The sequence below is a fragment of the Coffea arabica genome, chromosome 4c, assembly GCF_036785885.1.
Source record: "Coffea arabica cultivar ET-39 chromosome 4c, Coffea Arabica ET-39 HiFi, whole genome shotgun sequence".
Taxonomy (NCBI): Eukaryota; Viridiplantae; Streptophyta; class Magnoliopsida; order Gentianales; family Rubiaceae; genus Coffea; species Coffea arabica.
Genome location: NC_092316.1, coordinates 10,157,244 through 10,177,141, shown reverse-complemented (window position 1 = coordinate 10,177,141; position 19,898 = coordinate 10,157,244). Strand labels below are relative to the sequence as shown.

General features: G+C 40.5%; 1 protein-coding gene across 1 annotated transcript; it reads left to right on the top strand.

Moving 5' to 3' along the window:
• Window positions 1-9,414: 9,414 nt before the first annotated feature.
• LOC113738927 (probable phosphoribosylformylglycinamidine synthase, chloroplastic/mitochondrial) lies at window positions 9,415-19,764 on the top strand. The gene is made up of 7 exons (XM_072044798.1): window positions 9,415-9,486; window positions 9,732-9,785; window positions 9,916-12,824; window positions 14,783-14,900; window positions 15,005-15,242; window positions 18,043-19,389; window positions 19,535-19,764. Exons 2-6 carry the CDS (start codon window positions 9,741-9,743, stop codon window positions 19,386-19,388), a joined length of 4,656 nt encoding a protein of 1,551 aa, XP_071900899.1. The 5' UTR covers window positions 9,415-9,486; window positions 9,732-9,740; the 3' UTR covers window position 19,389; window positions 19,535-19,764.
• The last annotated feature ends 134 nt before the right edge of the window (window positions 19,765-19,898 follow it).

Here is a 19,898-nt window from a genome sequence, read left to right as displayed (position 1 = left end):
TGCTCACATTTATCAGCAAATGGTCCAACTATTAATCCAAATCTCAACATTAACCCATAGATCGGTAAGCTGACTTTAGACACACACTTACACAACCTTCACCTTTTTTTATCACGTTTTTCTATTTTTCTCTTTTTTTCTTTCTTTTTTTTTTTTACTATTTTTTTTTCTTTTTCAATAATAACAAAAGACTTAGTTTCTAGCCATTAGAGCCTTTTGACGCGAACTCCAACATTTGATAGATGGAGGAGCCCGGTTACTCAGCTCCAATCGCTACGAGACCATGCACTCATAGCAACTACTACCTTTTGACGCGAAAATCAACACTTTAGGTGAAGATCCCCGGTTACTCAGTAGTAACTACTAGCGGAGTACAGTCAACTCTTATTTACAATCATATAACACAACAACTAAAAATAACAGCAGCCAGCCTCAAATTCCAAATATGGAGAACTAAAATTAATAATTGGACCAATTCACATGAAGAATGCCAACAATCATTCCCTATGCCTAGAAGAGTTAACCAAAAATTGAAAAAGTCAAGCAAGTATTGATATTCACCAAAGAGATGTTCCTGAACTCAACTACATCAACTTGATATCCTTTTATTACTAAAACTTGGCAATAGCAGAATTAGAAACAGCAATCCAATATCAAAACTTGGTATTCATATAAAACTGATCACTAGTAAAAGTAAAAAAAGAAAATAAACGAGAAAATAGAACAAATAACAACGAAAATAAAGGAAAAAAAAAACTAAAAACTAAACACCAGAAATACCAGCTGTACCACAGCTCTCCCTCCACACCTAAATCCGACATTGTCCTCAATGGAGGTAATATAGCAATTAAAGCGAAGAGAAAAACGAAACTTCCCTCTCAAGCGGCTACGGGATAGGCGGGAACGGGGGAGTGAAGCAGACATGGTGGAAGTACGCGGCCAGGTTCTTAGAGATTGGAGCCATCTGGTTGGCGATATGCATTACTTGCTCATCCGCGTGGTGAACCTGATCTCGGAAGTGGCGCCACTTAGCATCAGAGGCCATCGGTGGGAGAGGCCACTTAGCAAATTCAAAACAATAACAATTTAATAGCCACTGGTGCCTCCCTCGTAGACAACCCAATCAACAAAATGCACAACCTAGGCACCTAGAGACTATACAAATATCCCAACAATACAGCAATTTCAATCAATACTCACTGGTGGCCCCAATTCAGTCAGATGTAGAAACAAAGCAGTCCGAGATTACCAACACAACCAGTACCATTGGTGCACATAAGACGAATAAATTATACGCCAAACACCACAACCAGTACCACTGGTGCACATGTAGAAAAGAAGTAAATCACACGGCCAAACTAAACAATAAAATGCACCCCTAAGGCACCCAAAATGCTAGAAAAGTACCCTAACAACACAGCAAATTGAATGAATATGCACTGGGTCTCCCATTCAGTCAAAATAAGATCAAGGGGCACGATACAGAAACTAACAAAGCAGAACTCAAGTGATACCAACAGGGACCCCAATAGAGCAAAGAATTTAACCAAACGGAGCAAGTGAAACTCAATAAATGTCACCAATTGGACATTCAATTACCCACTTTAAACGACCAAACCTAGCAATTGGGCCAAGCAATAGGCAATTCTAGCAACCACCGTTTAGAATTTGAGAAACAATTTAAGCACTAAAACCCAAGAATCAAGTAGGCAGTCAAGCATAAAGGAATAAGAAATTTTAGTCAACACCACAACCAGTACCTCCGCTGCAGGTACAGGGAAAAAAAAATTAAATCAAATGGCCAACCCACTGCACCTGATAAATCCGAACACACCAAGTAGCACAAAAAATGAGCAGAAATCAAAACGACAAGCAATTGGAAACTACCTCCCAAATCAACCCCAACCATTCCCAAACAAATGAACTGGCACAAGAGCCGGCAAATTTTATCTCCCAGATGCAATAGAAATCTCAAGTAGTCAAAACCCAAATAATATTCAACAATATAATCAACACCAGAGAGCACCCCAAACAATGTAACAGTTAAACTCCACGGGCAAGGGACGTCCAACCACTTTCACTCGAGCAAACTAGGAGCAGTGTGAGTAACTAAACAAAGCAACAAATTTCAGCAATTGGACACATATCCACCCAAAATCTCAACAACTGTCTCCAATTGGACAGTTAAATACCCAGTTAAACCCACCAAAATTAGCAAATGACCCAAGAAACCAGCAATTCCAGCAACTAATGGTAAGAATCGAGAGACAGTTCAGGCACCAAAACTCAAGAATCGAATAGGCAGTCCAACACAGAGGATTAAGAAATGGAAAGCAACACTGCAACCAGTACCACTGGTGCACAGACAGGAAAGAATTAAATTCAATGGCAGCAACACAACCGCAAGAACTTAAACTTTAAAATTAATCAACCAGTACCACTGGTGAGTCACAGGGAAAAATTAATCAACCAGCCAAAAATTCAAATAATAGCAGAAAATATCCCCACTATGTCAGCAATTAAACCCAACTCTGTTCAAAATTTACCCTAGAAAATGCCCAAATTATCACCTTCGTTTATCCATCAAGAAATTCAACCACAACTTTCAGAGAGTGAAACTAATTTGGGGAAGAATTCAATACCTCCACCTGTCAAAGGAATTTGACAGGTGGCTTGCGCTGTGTGGACTGGCGGTGAAGCTTGGAGGTGCAGAGGTGGAGCTGGCTGGAGGGCGGCGCGGGGTGAAGCTGGGGCGCGACGGAGGAGGTGCACGCGAGGCGGATGAGCTGGGGTGGAGGTGACGTGCGGCAGAGAGAGGGAGAAATAGGCGGGGCTCGTGGGCTGTCGCGATGGCAGCGGCGGAGTGGCGAGCTGAGGCGGCGGCTTCTCGCGCAGGTGAAGGGCTGAAGAGCTGGTGGTGCGGCGCAGCTGGTCAGTGAAGAGAGGCGCAGCGAGCTCCTGGTGGCGGTGGAGGCGCGCGAGCTCAGGAGGAGCTGCGCGCGATGGGAAAGGGAGCCGCGGCGTGCGGCGGACGAAGCTGGAGGAGGCGCACGGTGATGGAGCAGGCCGTGGGTGGGGTGCGGCGAGCTAAGCTGAGAGGGCGGCGCTCCTAGAAGGTGAGAGTGGAGGAGAGGCGCGGCTTGGCCGCGAGCTGATGGCGTGCGATCTGATGGCATGGAGCATGGAGGCTGCGGCTGAAGTAGAAAAGGACAGGGGGAAGGGGAAAGCAGCGGGGAAGAAGGAAGAAAGAAAAAGAAGAAAGAAAGAAAAGAAAAGAAAAAGAAGGAAAGAAAAAAGAAAAGAAAAAAAATAGTTTTTTGGGATTTTTTTTTTTTTTTTAGTTTATAATTTGAATTTTCCAAAATAAAATCGCAGGTTACAATGGAAAGTATTTTTTTTTTATTTTTTCCTAAAAAAAAATTTTTTTTTTCAATAAAGAGAAATATAAAAATATAAAAATTTTTCTTTTGTCTTTGGGTCGTCAAACACCGCGTGGGCACGCCAAGATTGACAAACGTCCACTGATCTCAGGAGTCACAAACACCGCGTGGGCACGCCAAGATTGCACTTCCTGCCACAGTGGAGAAAAATATGAAGATCGATTACTACTCAACTGAGAAACGAAAAACGAAAGAAATGAACAACGAAAAATAATAAAATCAATATTTGGGTTGCCTCCCAAAAAGCGCCTTTCTTTAATGTCTTTGGCTAGACATTATTATGTTTTTTTTTCATGGAGGATAAAATCGTGTGGCTCGTCTCAATGCTTCATCTTCAATGTGATCCTGGTAATCCTCATAGATGGAGTAATCTTTGAACACACGAGCTACGGTCTTCCATGGAGTAGTAGATGGCGCCAAATAATCAAGCAGTGATCTCAATTCTTCATCCACTCCTCCATCAAGAGCACTCAACGGTTCAAGATATTTGACCATAGCTACTCGTAACTCATTCCTGCCATGAGACTCAAGAATTTCGGTATAACAAAATCAATCTCATTAACAGAAATTATAGAGTCAGAGTTAAGAAAATGCGGGTTAGGGAATGGAGATAGTGTCACCACATTTGATGATTCTTCACTGGATTCTTTCACTTGAATGGGTTGCGGTTGGGGTTCCATTTCTTCCTTTTCGGCTTCTTTTTCAACTGCATCTGTACATCTCTCTTCTTGAAAATCTTGCAGCTCCTCATCACTAGTCAGGCGAATTGCACTCTCATTTTCAACAATGGTTTTCGAGGGCAATTCTTCAAATTGAGAAGCCAGTCGATTTATTTTGGATGTCAATAGACACATTTGATCTTCCAGATTACTCATTGCCTCCTTCATCATCTCATTTCTCCTTTGTGTCTCCTGTTGAAATTGATATGTATTAATAGCTATTGATTCAACTATTTCTTCAAGAGACAAACCTGACATAGATGACGATTCTTGAGACTCATACTGCTGAAAATTCATTGGCCCCGTTGTATAATTATAATCGGAGTTATCCCACCATTCTTGATCATACCCGTTTGGATTAGGGTTATACCACGTTTGAGACCAGGGTGAAAAATCTCCATAATTATTGAGGGGGACACTCAGATTATCTTGATATTCGGGGCACATACCGGTTAAATGATCCCTGGCATAACAAATTTTACAGGTTGCAGCAGCCATTCTTTCTCTAATAGAGTTTAGTGCCTCTGAATATTCAAACTTAGCAAAAAAACTAGTCTCATCGCCTTCCCCGGAAACAAGATCCAGACTATCACCAAAATATGGAGTGTTAGAAGCCATAAACTATATAAAAAAAATATGAGAAAAATAAAAAAAAATAAAAAATAAAAACAAAATGAACTCAAAAAGAAACAAATTAATCTGACACCAGTCCCCGGCAACGGCGCCAAAAATTGACAGGTGCCGAACCTGTGCAATAATAATTACCTACTCAAGAAAAATACAGATTTTGTATATAGCGGTGAGTAGGGTCGAATCCACAGGGACTGGGGATAATTCGTTTCTTCTGGAGTCCAAAGTATGGGGGATTTTGGATTAAATGCTAACTAAATAAATTAACTGCAGAAAATAATTAATTAAAAGAAATAATTGGGGAAACTCTAGCCAAGGGTACACATCAGAAATGGTTCATGCAACTGATCATCGATTCAAATATAATTCCAACATTTATTAATAGATTAGTTATAGTTGTCATGCACGCGATAAACAACCAACCTTTCCTTACTTTTTCGATAGTTAAGGTACGACCGTTAACTATTTCTCTAACCCAAAAACAACCCTAGGTACGACCGTAGGATTTAATTTCTAGATTGCATTAATAATTAGAAAGGCCCAATCCTAACTAACAAACACGCTACGAGGGTTTGTTTAAGTTAGATCGTATGCTCCTCTGACATAAACCCAATTACGCCAGTTGCTACTGAGATAAAGATAACGAACAATTACGGATTCAATTATCCCTATTTAGCAAAATAGCCTATGTGAATAATTAAATATTGCGCATCTATTCAATCACTCACACGAGCTATAGCAATTAAAAGCAGGAAACATATAAATACCAATAAATTAAGGAAGCAATTAAAATAAATTAGATCTCACAGTAATTGTTGAACCAAATCTTCAGTTGTCCCCTTAACTAGAAAAGCTTAACCACGCCTCATGAGAAAATCTCCCCGTTGGGGAATATTGTCGAACACCTGGCGTGTGTCAGAGGCCAGTCTAAGGAAAGAAAGAAAAGAAACTAAAACTAGAGATATCCCTCATACTCTACGTTATCCCTATTTAAGCAATAAAAGAAAGATGACTAAAGGCTATCTAGGTGGTCCCCACACATGTGGACAAAGCCTTCAAAGTACTTCTTGCCCCCAAGTCTCTTTCCGTAGCTTTCTTTTAAGAGTCCAAATGACTAGATGCCTTCCACTAGCTTGTGGTCCCCACCAATTCAAGAGCCCAAGCATTGAAACCCTTAGAAATCTCCATATTTTCCATAAAGTCCCTCCTTTTTGGTAGTTTTCTGCTTTATTCCTGAAATTAAGTCCAAATACCAAATATGAGTAAATATCAGCAATTAACACAATATTTGTCAGGGATAGAAGGGGAAATCAATAATAAAATTACTAACAAATTATACCCTATCACAGTCGCAGCAAAAAATCACTTCGCTTATTGATGTTATTCCTACTCAAAAGGTTATCTGTATCTTTTTATATCTTTCTCTTGCTTTGATTGTTTGGTGTATTATACAGATTATTCATCAGTCTGATGCATTCAAAATTTGAATGTGTCTTTTAAAAATATCTCAGCTCTCGTGGGTAAAAGCAAAGTTATCCTTTCAACACATCTTCCAAAAATACTATTACATGGCTTGTACCAAATGCCATCGCATGACATCGGCAAATTTTGCTACTACTTACACCTGCAACCACTGTGATGAAAAGCAGAAAGCTTCACCCAGGAAACTAATCTCACCTTTCAACTTTTTAATTCTATCAAAATATTCTTAATCTCTATATGAATTACCAAACTAATTAACTTTTATTCTTATCTAATGTAGATAAGACTGCTATAAGAAATTAAGATACCTTATTACTATTCTGTTTCCTTTTGCTATAGAATATAGAGTTGCCACTACAAAAGGTTCATGATGATCTTCAGTCAAAGATGTTCATTGTCCAGTTAAAGCCAGTAAATAGTAGAGATAGGGCATCTCACCAGCACTATACAATTGTCTACTATTTCGAAAGTGATGGCAACACATTGTCCCTCCAACAAGCCGAAGAAGTGGGAGCCCTGCCTAATTCCACAGAAACCGCTACCAATACTTTGCGAGCTTTAACACTAGGTCTTCTCGTTATTGTTGCATGTTGTCTCATGTCGAATCTTTATTGGGTATATTTACTGATGGTTTAGAGTTAATTGTTATTCAGATGAGTCTGGTTCTACATCAAAATTCAGAGTTTGCCTTGATACAAAATTCTCTCAGTTCGAAGAAGCACAAGTTGAAGAAATGCATGATAAACCAGGCGCCACAAAAAAAAACAAAACTTGTCTGATCGTACTATGTCTACTCTTTTCTTCTAAAACAATGCAGCCAGCTGATCGAGTGCCTTTATGCATGCTTTTGTTCTGAGTCAAGTATGTCTGCTCTTTTGTTTTGGGACCGTGCATTCAACAGGCGAAATAGTAGTGTCTGTACTTTTGTTTATTGCAGAACATCATTTCGCCAGAAATCTCTAAGCCTTTATTCTCTTATTTACAAGCACTTGGCTTTGTTTCCCTTAACTATTCTTTCTATTAACCCATATGCACTATCTTTTGTGTATGATGCCAAGTTCTCTCTAGTGGGGGAGAAGACTGTACGCATAAAAATATTCAGTTCGGTCCTAATTGTTGCAAAGGAGACCACTTTTTAATCTTTGGCTATTTCTTACATGCTGACGCACCTTCCAGTTAATATTTTTCTGGTCTCCCACTGCAAATATGTAACAGCTCAGCATGATACCATGATAGCTACCAGTTATTTCTCAGCCTATATACTGTCAGCCCATTTATTACAGGCAAAACAGTTCTATTGCTTAATGCACAGCTCTGTTTCGAAGAAGCCTATATTTCACTTCTTTCATCTTTACTGTTTCTAGCGGTTCTCTTACCTTTGCATTTAATTGGTTTACCTAACATTTCACCACCTTTTTATACATGCTCTGGAACAACGCTTCCATTTATACTCTTGCCGAAAAACCTTTCTTTTTCCCTTTGCTCCAAGTTGCCCAAAAAACCAACCAAGCAAAAGGGTACGTCTCCTTCTACATTACGTTAAACATCTACCTATCTCTTGGCCATTGATCTGCTGAGGATAGAAATGAATCGACCAAAAAATCCTTTCAAAAAATGGGAATCAGTTCAGCTAAAGACCAAAATACGATTTTACCTTTGCACATTTGATCGTAGAAGGATTCATGTAGCCACTGCTGCACAAAGAGGCTTAGGAAACATGGTATACTATCCAAAAAATGACTTCCTTGAAGCTTATCCTATGATCCTTCAAGCGCTGGGTGAACCATGTTTATATTCGCTTGAATCAGTTCATCAGTGGTTACAAAATATCACCCACATCTCTTCATCAGCATTTGCAAAAACAGGTAGAATTTTTCTTTTAAATAATATTTTTGTTGGACCATTTATCCACTCCTCCGTAATCTAATATACTTAATCTTTATATTTTGCTTCTAGAAACAACTAAAAGCTATAGAATTTCCGATGGACAACAATGGTGTTATGTACTGTTCTTGCACAAACATTGAAAGCCAGGTAGCTTGTCTACTTATTTATTGTTTTTCTTTTATTTTCCAGTTTATCCAATCTGTCTTTTTGCTTCTCCAGGAAATACCTGATGATATTTTTGAATCCAACCATTTTCAGCATGGATAGACTATAGTTGTTCAGCATGGCTTAGCTCGGTGGAACTTAAAAATCATGAACCGTCATTTTGAAGGAGAATGGGCGGCTTTTTGCTCAGATAACTACATTGCCAAGAATGATATGATATTTTTGAGAAATAGAGGGACTTTAATATATGACGTGTTTGCTTTTGGGTTTCATCAGAGGCTTGTTTACATGCGCTGGACATTACACCTTCCAATGATCTCTTCTAAATTATCCACTTCAGAAGGAAATTTATTTAGTCCCCTACTACATCTTTCTCTTTCAAAAATATACACATTCTCACGTGTTCTTTTTTCTATTACAGGTCTTGCTGGTAACCAATCAAATTTGAAATTAATCACATCATCAATCAATCGCTTTTTTGCGCATGATTTAATGGCATTAGATACCTTCTATCAAATCTTTTCCTCCGAATTCAAGTACTCCATGATATATATATATATACATGTATACTTAAATATTTCTCAATATACGCTTCCTATTTGGTTAAAATTATAAGTTATTAATTCTTACAGTTTTTTTGTTTTGGTAGAACATTCCCCGCTATGTAACTTCCAAATTACATGAATCCAAGACACCATCTATAGTCTTGACAAGCGAAAACAAGATTTACAACATTGGAATGACAAAAAATAGATTTCATCAAAACTGGAACACTTTTGTTGTTGAATAGACTTTCTTTTGTGCCAAAGGGAGTTAGAATGTGCTTTGGTTCACTGGTGGTATATCCCTATATACACATGGATAGGCTCTGTAGTCGGGCTTAAGCCAGTTTCACCGAGGGTTTAAGCGGGAACGAGCAGAGTCTGATTAGGATTCTGCGGGAACTGCGGCTCCCTATTAAGAGCATTGTGTAGTGCCCTTAAAGCCTTAGCCATTTAAACCGCTGGAAAGCCTCTCCTCCCGCCACTACTCCTCAACGTTGGCAGATTCACTGGCCTCCTGCCGACACCACCCCTTGACAAATTCACTGGCCACCATCACCACCTCTTGAACCCGCCATTACAAAGTACAACAATAGCTGCCTTTGTCTCTTAATCTGAAAGGTATAATTTTTTTTGGTCTGACTTGCTAGTTTGTGATGAAACCTTTTGGTAGAGGTTTTTTTTTTTAAATTTAATTTAAATGAGTCCGTTTCCATGTTTTAGTTTTTAGATTATACTATTTACAGAGGTTTGATCAAAATTTTGATGGTTCCAAGATTTGTTTTTTTGATGGTTGTTACCTCGCCCCCGCTGAATAGTTGTGCATTCTTTTGCTCATGCATGTTTATTTATCTCATTTGTTGCAGATTGAGTTCATGGCTGCTTCTGCTTGGGATATTACAGCATCAGAGTTTCTGCACGTATGCATTTTCTTCATATTTCTTTCTTTTTACTTTTTCCAATGGTGAAATACTTATTTTATTATGTGAGAGTACTTGGAAAATGGACGGTATTGATTGTTTTTCGGTTTTTGTCTGATCACTATTACAGGGTTCGTGTAGGCAAAAATTAATCTTGCCTAGACATCCACCAAGGTGGACGAATCGATTGCTTTGGGGTACAGTCCAAGGAAAGAGTCATTTGAGAAAAAATTATGACAAGGGTATTAGGTTAAGATCCCATTTGCCAGTAAAGGTTAGAGCTGTGGTTTCAGGAAATGTTGGTAGTTCAGTTGATGAAAAACTAAGTGAGGTTCAGGGGATAGGAGACGAAAAGGTTTTTCATTTTTATCGTGTACCTTTGATTCAAGAGAGTGCCACATGTGAGCTTCTGAAAACGATTCATACCAAAATATCAAACCAAATAATTGGATTGAAAACTGAACACTGTTTCAATATCGGGCTCGATTCCAGTCTTTCTAGTGAGAAGCTCTCAGTGCTTCAATGGGTGTTAGGAGAAACATATGAGCCTGAAAATCTGGGGACTCAAAGTTTTCTTGATAAAGAGGTGAAGAATAGCTCTAATGCAATCTTAGTTGAAGTTGGACCTAGGCTGTCCTTTACTACAGCATGGTCGGCAAATGCTGTGTCAATCTGCCGAGCTTGTGGGTTGACAGAGATAAATAGAATGGAGCGATCGAGGAGGTACTTGTTGCATGTTAAGCCTGGTAGCGGTTCTCTGCTGGACGGTCAAATTAATGAGTTTGCTGCAATGGTGCATGATCGGATGACTGAATGTGTTTATGCACAAAAGCTTACTTCCTTTGAGACAAATGTAGTTCCAGAGGAGGTCAGACATATACCAGTCATGGAGAAAGGAAGGGAGGCATTGGAGGAAATCAACGAGCAAATGGGTTTGGCATTTGATGAACAAGATCTACAATACTACACCAAGCTTTTCAGGCATGATACTAAGAGGAACCCAACCAATGTTGAGCTGTTTGATATTGCACAGTCCAACAGCGAACACAGCAGGCATTGGTTTTTTACTGGGAAAATTGTTATAGATGGTAAACCAATGGACAGGACTCTCATGCAGATTGTCAAGAGTACTTTGCAGGCAAACCCTAACAATTCCGTCATTGGCTTCAAGGATAACTCTAGTGCAATCCAAGGGTTTCCTGTGAAACAGTTGCAGCCAGTTCAACCTGGTTCCACATGCTCCTTAAACATGAGCAAACATGACCTTGATATCTTGTTTACTGCTGAGACCCATAATTTTCCTTGTGCTGTGGCACCATATCCCGGGGCTGAAACTGGAGCCGGAGGACGCATTAGGGACACCCATGCAACCGGGAGGGGTTCTTTTGTTGTCGCATCTACTGCTGGATACTGTGTTGGAAATCTCAATATTGAAGGGTCATATGCCCCATGGGAAGATCCATCATTCACTTACCCACTTAACTTGGCTTCTCCATTGCAGATTCTCATTGATGCTAGTAATGGTGCATCAGACTATGGGAATAAATTTGGGGAACCCTTAATTCAAGGTTACACGAGGACTTTTGGAATGAGACTCCCAAGTGGGGAAAGGCGTGAATGGTTGAAGCCAATTATGTTCAGCGGAGGTATTGGGCAAATGGATCACATCCACATTACAAAGGGTGAGCCTGAAGTTGGCATGTTAGTTGTCAAGATTGGAGGCCCAGCATATCGTATAGGAATGGGAGGGGGTGCTGCATCCAGCATGGTCAGCGGTCAGAATGACGCTGAACTTGACTTCAATGCTGTACAACGTGGAGATGCAGAGATGGCTCAGAAGTTATATCGTGTGGTCCGTGCATGCATCGAGATGGGAGAGAAGAACCCCATCATAAGTATCCATGATCAGGGCGCTGGTGGAAACTGTAATGTTGTCAAGGAAATAATATATCCAAAGGGTGCTAAAATTGATATAAGAGCAATTGTAGTTGGAGATAACACCATGTCTGTCTTGGAAATTTGGGGTGCAGAGTATCAGGAGCAAGATGCAATATTGGTGAAGCCTGAAAGCCGCAGCCTGCTGCAGGCTATCTGTGAAAGGGAAAGAGTCTCTATGGCTGTTATTGGAACAATTAGTGGGGAGGGATGTGTTGTCTTAATTGACAGTTTGGCTGTTGACAGATGCATTTCAAAGGGATTGCCGCCTCCACCACCAGCTGAGGACCTTGAACTTGAAAAAGTGCTTGGTGATATGCCACAGAAAACCTTTGAGTTCCATCGCACAGTTAATGTGCGCGAGCCACTTGATATTGCACCAGGGATAACCTTAAAGGATTCTCTGAAGAGAGTGTTAAGGCTGCCCTCGGTATGTTCAAAACGATTCTTGACTACAAAAGTTGATAGGTGTGTCACAGGTCTTGTGGCACAGCAGCAAACTGTAGGCCCCCTGCAAATTACACTTTCTGATGTTGCTGTTATCGCTCAAAGCTACACTGACTTGACAGGAGGTGCATGCTCAATTGGGGAGCAACCAATCAAAGGGCTTTTGGATCCAAAGGCAATGGCGCGACTGGCAGTTGGAGAAGCACTTACTAATCTAGTTTGGGCAAAGGTCACTTCCCTCGCTGATGTCAAAGCAAGTGGAAATTGGATGTATGCTGCTAAAATGGATGGGGAAGGAGCAGCAATGTATGATGCTGCTTTGGCTCTTTCAGAGGCTATGATTGAACTTGGTATTGCAATTGATGGGGGAAAAGATAGTCTCTCAATGGCAGCCCATACATCAGGGGAAGTTGTCAAGGCTCCTGGAAATCTTGTAATCAGCACCTATGTAACTTGTCCAGATATAACAAAAACAGTGACCCCAGATTTAAAACTCGGAGACAACGGCATACTGCTTCATATCGACTTGGCAAAAGGGAAGCGGCGTCTTGGCGGATCTGCTCTTGCTCAAGTTTTTGATCAGGTTGGGAATGAGTGTCCTGACCTTGACGATGTTCCTTACCTCAAAACTGTTGCGGAAGCCCTACCAAAGTTAAGGTATAACGAGTAAATTATTGTACCTAAAATTGCAAAATGGTAATTCCCAGGAAATATTTGGTGAGGCACACTGGCCTGCTTAAGTACCAATTTCCTAGACAGAATCACCTATATATGCACTTAATTGCACAATAACTCACTACAAATATACCTACAAATATAGCTACTAAATAGACAATAAAATAGAACACCAGAATTTAACGAGGTTCGGCTAATTTGCCTACGTCCTCGGACACTACCGACAATTTAATATTTCACTAGAAGAAATATTACAAAGAGAGAGAAGAAAGCAAGTTATTGGCTCTTGCTTGGTGTACTTGAATTGGTTTGTTTGAGAGCTATTTATAGTTCTCAAACAACCTCTCAAATGTTAAACTTAACCGATGTGGGATTTAGAAACTTAGGCCAAAGAATTCAAAGTCCTCAATTTTGGCTTGAAAAAGTCATCAATTGAGGCTTGGCTTTGAATTCAACAAATCTCCACCTTGGCATAATTTCTAATCCCACCAAAAATACAAATTTTTTTTTTCCCTCAAATTCGGTGGTGTCTTCAAATGCGTTGTCAAGCGCCAATCTTCAAGTCGTGCACAACATTTATCAAATTCAAACAATGTTGGAATTTGATAGTTGTCACAACCTTCGTAAGCATATCAGCAGGATTCTCCTTGGTCTGAATCTTTTGAAGTAGTATCGTACTATCTTCCAAAATCTTCCTCACAAAATGATACCGTACGTCGATATGCTTCGTCCTTGCATGATAAACTTGGTTCTTTGCTAAATGAATAGCACTCTGACTATCACAATGAACTTTGATAGACTTCTGTCCAATTCCCAATTCATCAAGCAATCCATGAAGCCAAATTGCTTCCTTAACAGCTTCCGTAACTGCCATATACTCCGCCTCTGTAGTAGACAAAGCAACTGTTGACTGTAAGGTAGACCTCCAACTGACTGGTGCCTTAGCAAGTGTAAAAACATACCCAGTCGTTGATCGACGTGTATCTTGATCTCCTGCGTAGTCGGAATCACAATATCCAACTACGCCTTGACCAATCTTCTCATCCCGCTCAAATACTAATCCAACATCTACGGTGTTCAAAATATACCGTAAAATCCATTTCACAGCTTGCCAATGCTCCTTGCCAGGATCATGCATGTACCTGCTCACAACTCCAACTGCTTGTGAAATGTCGGGCCTTGTACACACCATATCATACATCAAGCTACCCACCGCATTTGCATACGGTACCTTTGCCATATATTCTCGTTCTGCATCATTCTTTGGAGATAACGATGCACTAAACTTGAAATGAGGAGCAAGTGGAGTACTAACAGGTTTAGTCTTTTCATTCATACCAAACCTCTTTAATACTTTACTAAGATACTCTTTCTGTGTCAAATAAAGCCTCCCCAATCTTCTATCTCTACTTATCTCCATGCCGAGAATTTTCTTGTCTTCGCCGAGATCCTTCATTTCAAACTCCCGACTCAAATGAGATTTCAATTTTTCAATCTCACCTTGATCCTTGGAAGCTATCAACATATCATCAACATAAAGAAGAAGATATATGTAGGATCCATCTCGTAGCTTGCGCAAATATACACAATCATCATATTTGCTTCTTGTGTACCTTTGCCCCATCATAAACTTGTCAAATCGCTTATACCACTGTCTTGGAGATTGCTTCAATCCATACAACGATTTGTCAAGCTTGCATACCATCTTTTCTTTACCAGCAACTTTGAATCCTTCTGGCTGAGTCATGTAGATTTCCTCTTCCAAGTCACCATGTAAAAACGCAGTTTTTACATCTAATTGGACAAGTTCCAGATCCAATTGTGCTACCAAAGCCAATAAAATTCTGATGGAGGAATGTTTCACGACTGGAGAAAACACTTCGTTGTAATCAATTCCCTCCTTCTGAGCGTAGCCTTTAGCCACCAATCTTGCTTTGTAGCGAACACCAGACTTGTCAGGAAATCCTTCCTTCTTTGCATATACCCACTTGCATCCGATTGCCTTCTTTCCCTTTGGAAGACTGGTTAGCCTCCATGTTTGATTCTTATGAAGGGAATGTACTTCTTCATCCATTGCAATCCTCCACTTTTCTTTATCCGAACTTTGAGCTGCTTCATTGAAAGTGGCAGGAATATCAACATTTATGGTTGGGGATGCATAGGCCACTATATCAGCAAAACGAGCAGGTTTTCTGATTGTCCTCTTTGGCCTACTGGTTGCAATTGATTCATGTTGCTGTGAAAGTTCTTCAACTGGAACATTTTCTTCAGTTGATTCTTCTTCTACCATAGGAGTCCTTTCATCTACTCCGATATCCACTGCTGGTCTGATAATGCTTCTTTCAAACTCCATCTGCTTAGGAGTGCTTTCCACCTGTTGGGGAGTACTATCATTCTGCTGTACATCTACCTTTGTTAACATGGTAGATTCATCAAAGGTGACATCCCTGCTGAAAACTATCTTTTTCGTTTCGGGACACCAAAGGCGATAACCTTTAATGCCTGTTGTGATCCCCATAAAGAGCGCCTTCTTCGCCCTTGGATCCAACTTTGATTCTTTAACATGATAATATGCAGTAGAACCAAACACATGTAAGGAATCATAATCTGTAGCAGGTTTTCCCGACCATTTCTCTAATGGCGTTTTACCGCCAATAGCAGTTGATGGTAAGCGATTAACGAGGTGATTTGCATATGCTAAAGCCTCAGCCCAATATTGTCTGCCCAACTCAGCATTGGACAACATACACCGAACTTTCTCCACCAATGTCCGGTTCATACGCTCTGCCACCCCGTTTTGCTGTGGTGTATCTCTGACTGTGAAGTGCCGAACAATGCCTTCATTTTCACAGACCTCCATGAACGGATCACTAGTGTATTCACCTCCGTTGTCTGTTCGAAAGCGTTTGATCTTTCTTTCTGTTTGAGTTTCCACCATCTTTTTCCACTTGATGAAAATTCCCAATACTTCACTTTTCGCCTTCATAGTATACACCCATACTCTTCGAGAGAAGTCATCGACAAAGGTAACAAAATAATTCTTGCCTCCCAAAGAAGTTGTTTTGGAAGGTCCCCACACATCAGAGTGCACATAATCCAAAATACCCTTGGTATCGTGAATTGCAGTGCCAAATTTTACCCTTGTCTGCTTTCCTTTGACACAATGCTCGCAAAAATCTAACTTGCAAACACTGGCTCCTTTTAATAGTCCTTGATTCATCAGAAGATTCAAAGATTTTTCTCCGGCATGCCCTAAGCGCATATGCCATAATCTGGTTACTTTCAATTCTCGATCATCACTGGAAGCCACGGCCGCTACTCCAACAACTGCATTACCTTGATAGTAATACAAGTTATTATTTTTTCGGATTCCTTTCACCAGCACCAATGCACCTGAAATGATTTTCATCACTCCATTATATGCCGACACCTTGTAGCCCATTGATTCTAGTACTCCCACAGAAATGAGGTTCTTTTTCAATTCTGGCACATATCGGACATCAGTTAGAATCTTAATTGATCCATCCTGATTCCTTAGCCGAATTGAACCAACCCCATTTGTTGCTAATGTGGTCTCATCTGCCGTGTAGACGACTCCACCTTCTTTTTCCTTGAAATCAAAGAACCATTCTCTATTGGACGTCATATGATGGCTACAACCTGAGTCCAATAGCCATGTACTAGAATGACCAGTAGGCATGACAGCTAATGAAAAATCTGAGTTTTGATCAATGCACTCAGATACATTTGAATCCGCAACAGCTTTTTCTTTGTCAGGTCTACCCTTCAGTTTTGGGCAGTCCTTCTTCCAGTGCCCTTTCTCTCTGCAAAAGGCACACTCATCTTTACTTAGTCTGGCTCTTGACTTGGATCTTCTTCTCGTCCCCTTTCTCTGGTTTTGTGAGCGTCCTCTAGTTACCAGAGCTTCTGCTGCTCCATCTCTGCTATTTTGCTTGTCTTTTCTTCTGAGCTCATAGCTGTACAGGGCAGAGCTAACTTCACTGAGGGACACCTCAGCTTTCCCATGGAGTAGAGTTGTTTCAAGATGCTCAAACTCCTCAGGAAGAGATCCCAACAACATGAGAGCCAAATCTTCGTCTTCAAATGTCACATCTAAATTCATCATATCAGTGATTAACTGATTGAAATTAGTGATGTGATCACTTAGAGTTGTGCCAGGAACATAAGTGAAGCGAAATAAACGCTTCTTCTTGTTGAGCCTGTTCTGACAATTTTTCTTCAAGAACTTCTCCTCCAATCCAGTCCATAATTTATTTGCAGAGGTTTCTTTTGAGAACACATATTTTTGTTCCCTTGAAAGACACGATCGAATTGTACCACACGCTAAACGATTTAGCGTCCTCCATTCCTTCTCTTCAATCTCTTCTGGTTTCTCTTTTTCGATGGCAATGTCTAGACCTTGATTAAAGAGCGCGTCTAGAATCTCACTTTGCCACATGCCGAAATGACCGGTACCATCAAATGTCTCCACATTTAATTTTGTATTCGTCATAACATTTCTCGCCATAATAGATAATGACGAGCTTGTTGATGCTTGCATTGTAGATGAAGATCTACTTTCGGCCATCTCTACAAATTATATTTAGTAGCTCCTAAATGTAGAGTAACAATAGCCCAAGAAATCTTTTCTGATGTGGAAGATCAGACCATGCTGCAACCACAGAGCATACTAAGAAACCTCGAGCTCTGATACCAATTGTTGCGGAAGCCCTACCAAAGTTAAGGTATAACGAGTAAATTATTGTACCTAAAATTGCAAAATGGTAATTCCCAGGAAATATTTGGTGAGGCACACTGGCCTGCTTAAGTACCAATTTCCTAGACAGAATCACCTATATATGCACTTAATTGCACAATAACTCACTACAAATATACCTACAAATATAGCTACTAAATAGACAATAAAATAGAACACCAGAATTTAACGAGGTTCGGCTAATTTGCCTACGTCCTCGGACACTACCGACAATTTAATATTTCACTAGAAGAAATATTACAAAGAGAGAGAAGAAAGCAAGTTATTGGCTCTTGCTTGGTGTACTTGAATTGGTTTGTTTGAGAGCTATTTATAGTTCTCAAACAACCTCTCAAATGTTAAACTTAACCGATGTGGGATTTAGAAACTTAGGCCAAAGAATTCAAAGTCCTCAATTTTGGCTTGAAAAAGTCATCAATTGAGGCTTGGCTTTGAATTCAACAAAAACAGTATTCAATAAGGTTCAGGAGCTTCTTAGTGAGGATTTGATCTCTGCTGGTCATGATATCAGCGATGGAGGGTTGATTGTAAGTGCCCTTGAGATGGCATTTGCTGGGAACTGTGGAATTTCCTTGGACTTGACTTCGGTGGAGGGTAGTCCGTTCAAAACACTATTTGCAGAAGAGCTTGGACTACTCCTTGAGGTCAGCAAGAAACATCTGGACATGGTAATGGCAAAGCTATCTGATTTAGGCATTTCTGCTGGGATTATTGGAAGTGTAACTGTGTCACAGGTGGTTGATGTGAAGATTGATGGAGTTACTTTTTTGAATGAAGAAACTTCAGCACTGAGGGATATATGGGAAGAAACCAGCTTTCAACTTGAAAAGTTTCAAAGATTGGCTTCCTGTGTAGAATCAGAGAAAGATGGCCTGAAATATCGCCAGGTGCCTTCCTGGGACTTGTCATTCACTCCTACATATACTGATGAGAAATATATGACTTCCATTTCAAAACCAAAGGTAGCAGTTATAAGAGAGGAAGGCAGCAATGGGGACAGAGAAATGGCTGCAGCATTTTATGCTGCTGGCTTTGAACCGTGGGATATTACAATGTCCGACCTCCTTAGTGGAACCATCTCTTTGCACCCTTTCAGGGGGATTGTGTTCGTTGGAGGTTTTAGTTATGCTGATGTCCTTGATTCAGCAAAGGGTTGGGCTGCATCTATTCGATTTAATAGGCCTCTTTTGGATCAATTTCAAGAGTTCTATGAACGACCAGACACCTTCAGTCTTGGAGTTTGCAATGGCTGCCAGCTTATGGCTTTGTTGGGCTGGGTCCCTGGCCCCAGGGTTGGAGGTGTTATGGGGGTTAATGGGGACCCTTCACAGCCAAGGTTCATCCACAATGAGTCAAGGAGGTTTGAGTGCCGCTTCACAAGTGTGAGGATAGAAGAATCACCTGCTATGATGTTTAAAGGAATGGAGGGTAGCACATTGGGTGTATGGGCTGCTCATGGTGAGGGAAGAGCTTTTTTCCCTGATGAAGGTGTGTGGAACTCTGTTCTCAACTCAAAGTTGGCCCCAGTGAGGTATTGTGATGATGATGGGAAACCGACAGAAGTGTACCCTTTCAATCTGAATGGGTCGCCCCTGGGTGTTGCAGCAATTTGCTCTCCAGATGGGAGGCATCTCGCCATGATGCCTCATCCAGAGCGCTGTTTTTTGATGTGGCAGTTCCCCTGGTATCCAAAGCACTGGAGTGTGGATAAGAAGGGGCCCAGCCCATGGTTGCAGATGTTCCAGAATGCCAGAGAATGGTGTTCATGAGGTCAGTTCTTACGACCAATTAGTGTGGCCATTTTTGTGTTAACATGGTACCGTAGGTGTGTTGATTCTGGTGGTAATATGCAAACAGTATATTGTTGATTTTTCTTTCAATGCGGCTGATTAGATTGAAGCTGTTGTCATTGTAGACTACTTTTCCGAAGTATGCACGAGAAGGGTGGCGTATAAGATTGGCCTTGCCTCGAAGGACAAGTTATCCATCTCCCATTAACAGATGCAGTCGCATATCATCTTTCACTTGGGAGCAACTCCATTTGTTTCTTTCTGAAATTTTGCTGGAAAGATGAGCCTTGTCATTAGATCAAGGATATTTTTCACTTTCATTCTTGTAATTCATAATCAAGTCTTTTATCGTAAATCTGATACGTTGTGTAGTTTGGTGCAGGCCATGATGGCAGGGACTTCAACTTGTACTGTAACTTAGTGCTGGTGTTGTCTTGAAGAGGTTAATTGTCATTTTACGCGTATTGTGAAATTATGGCCTGCTACTAA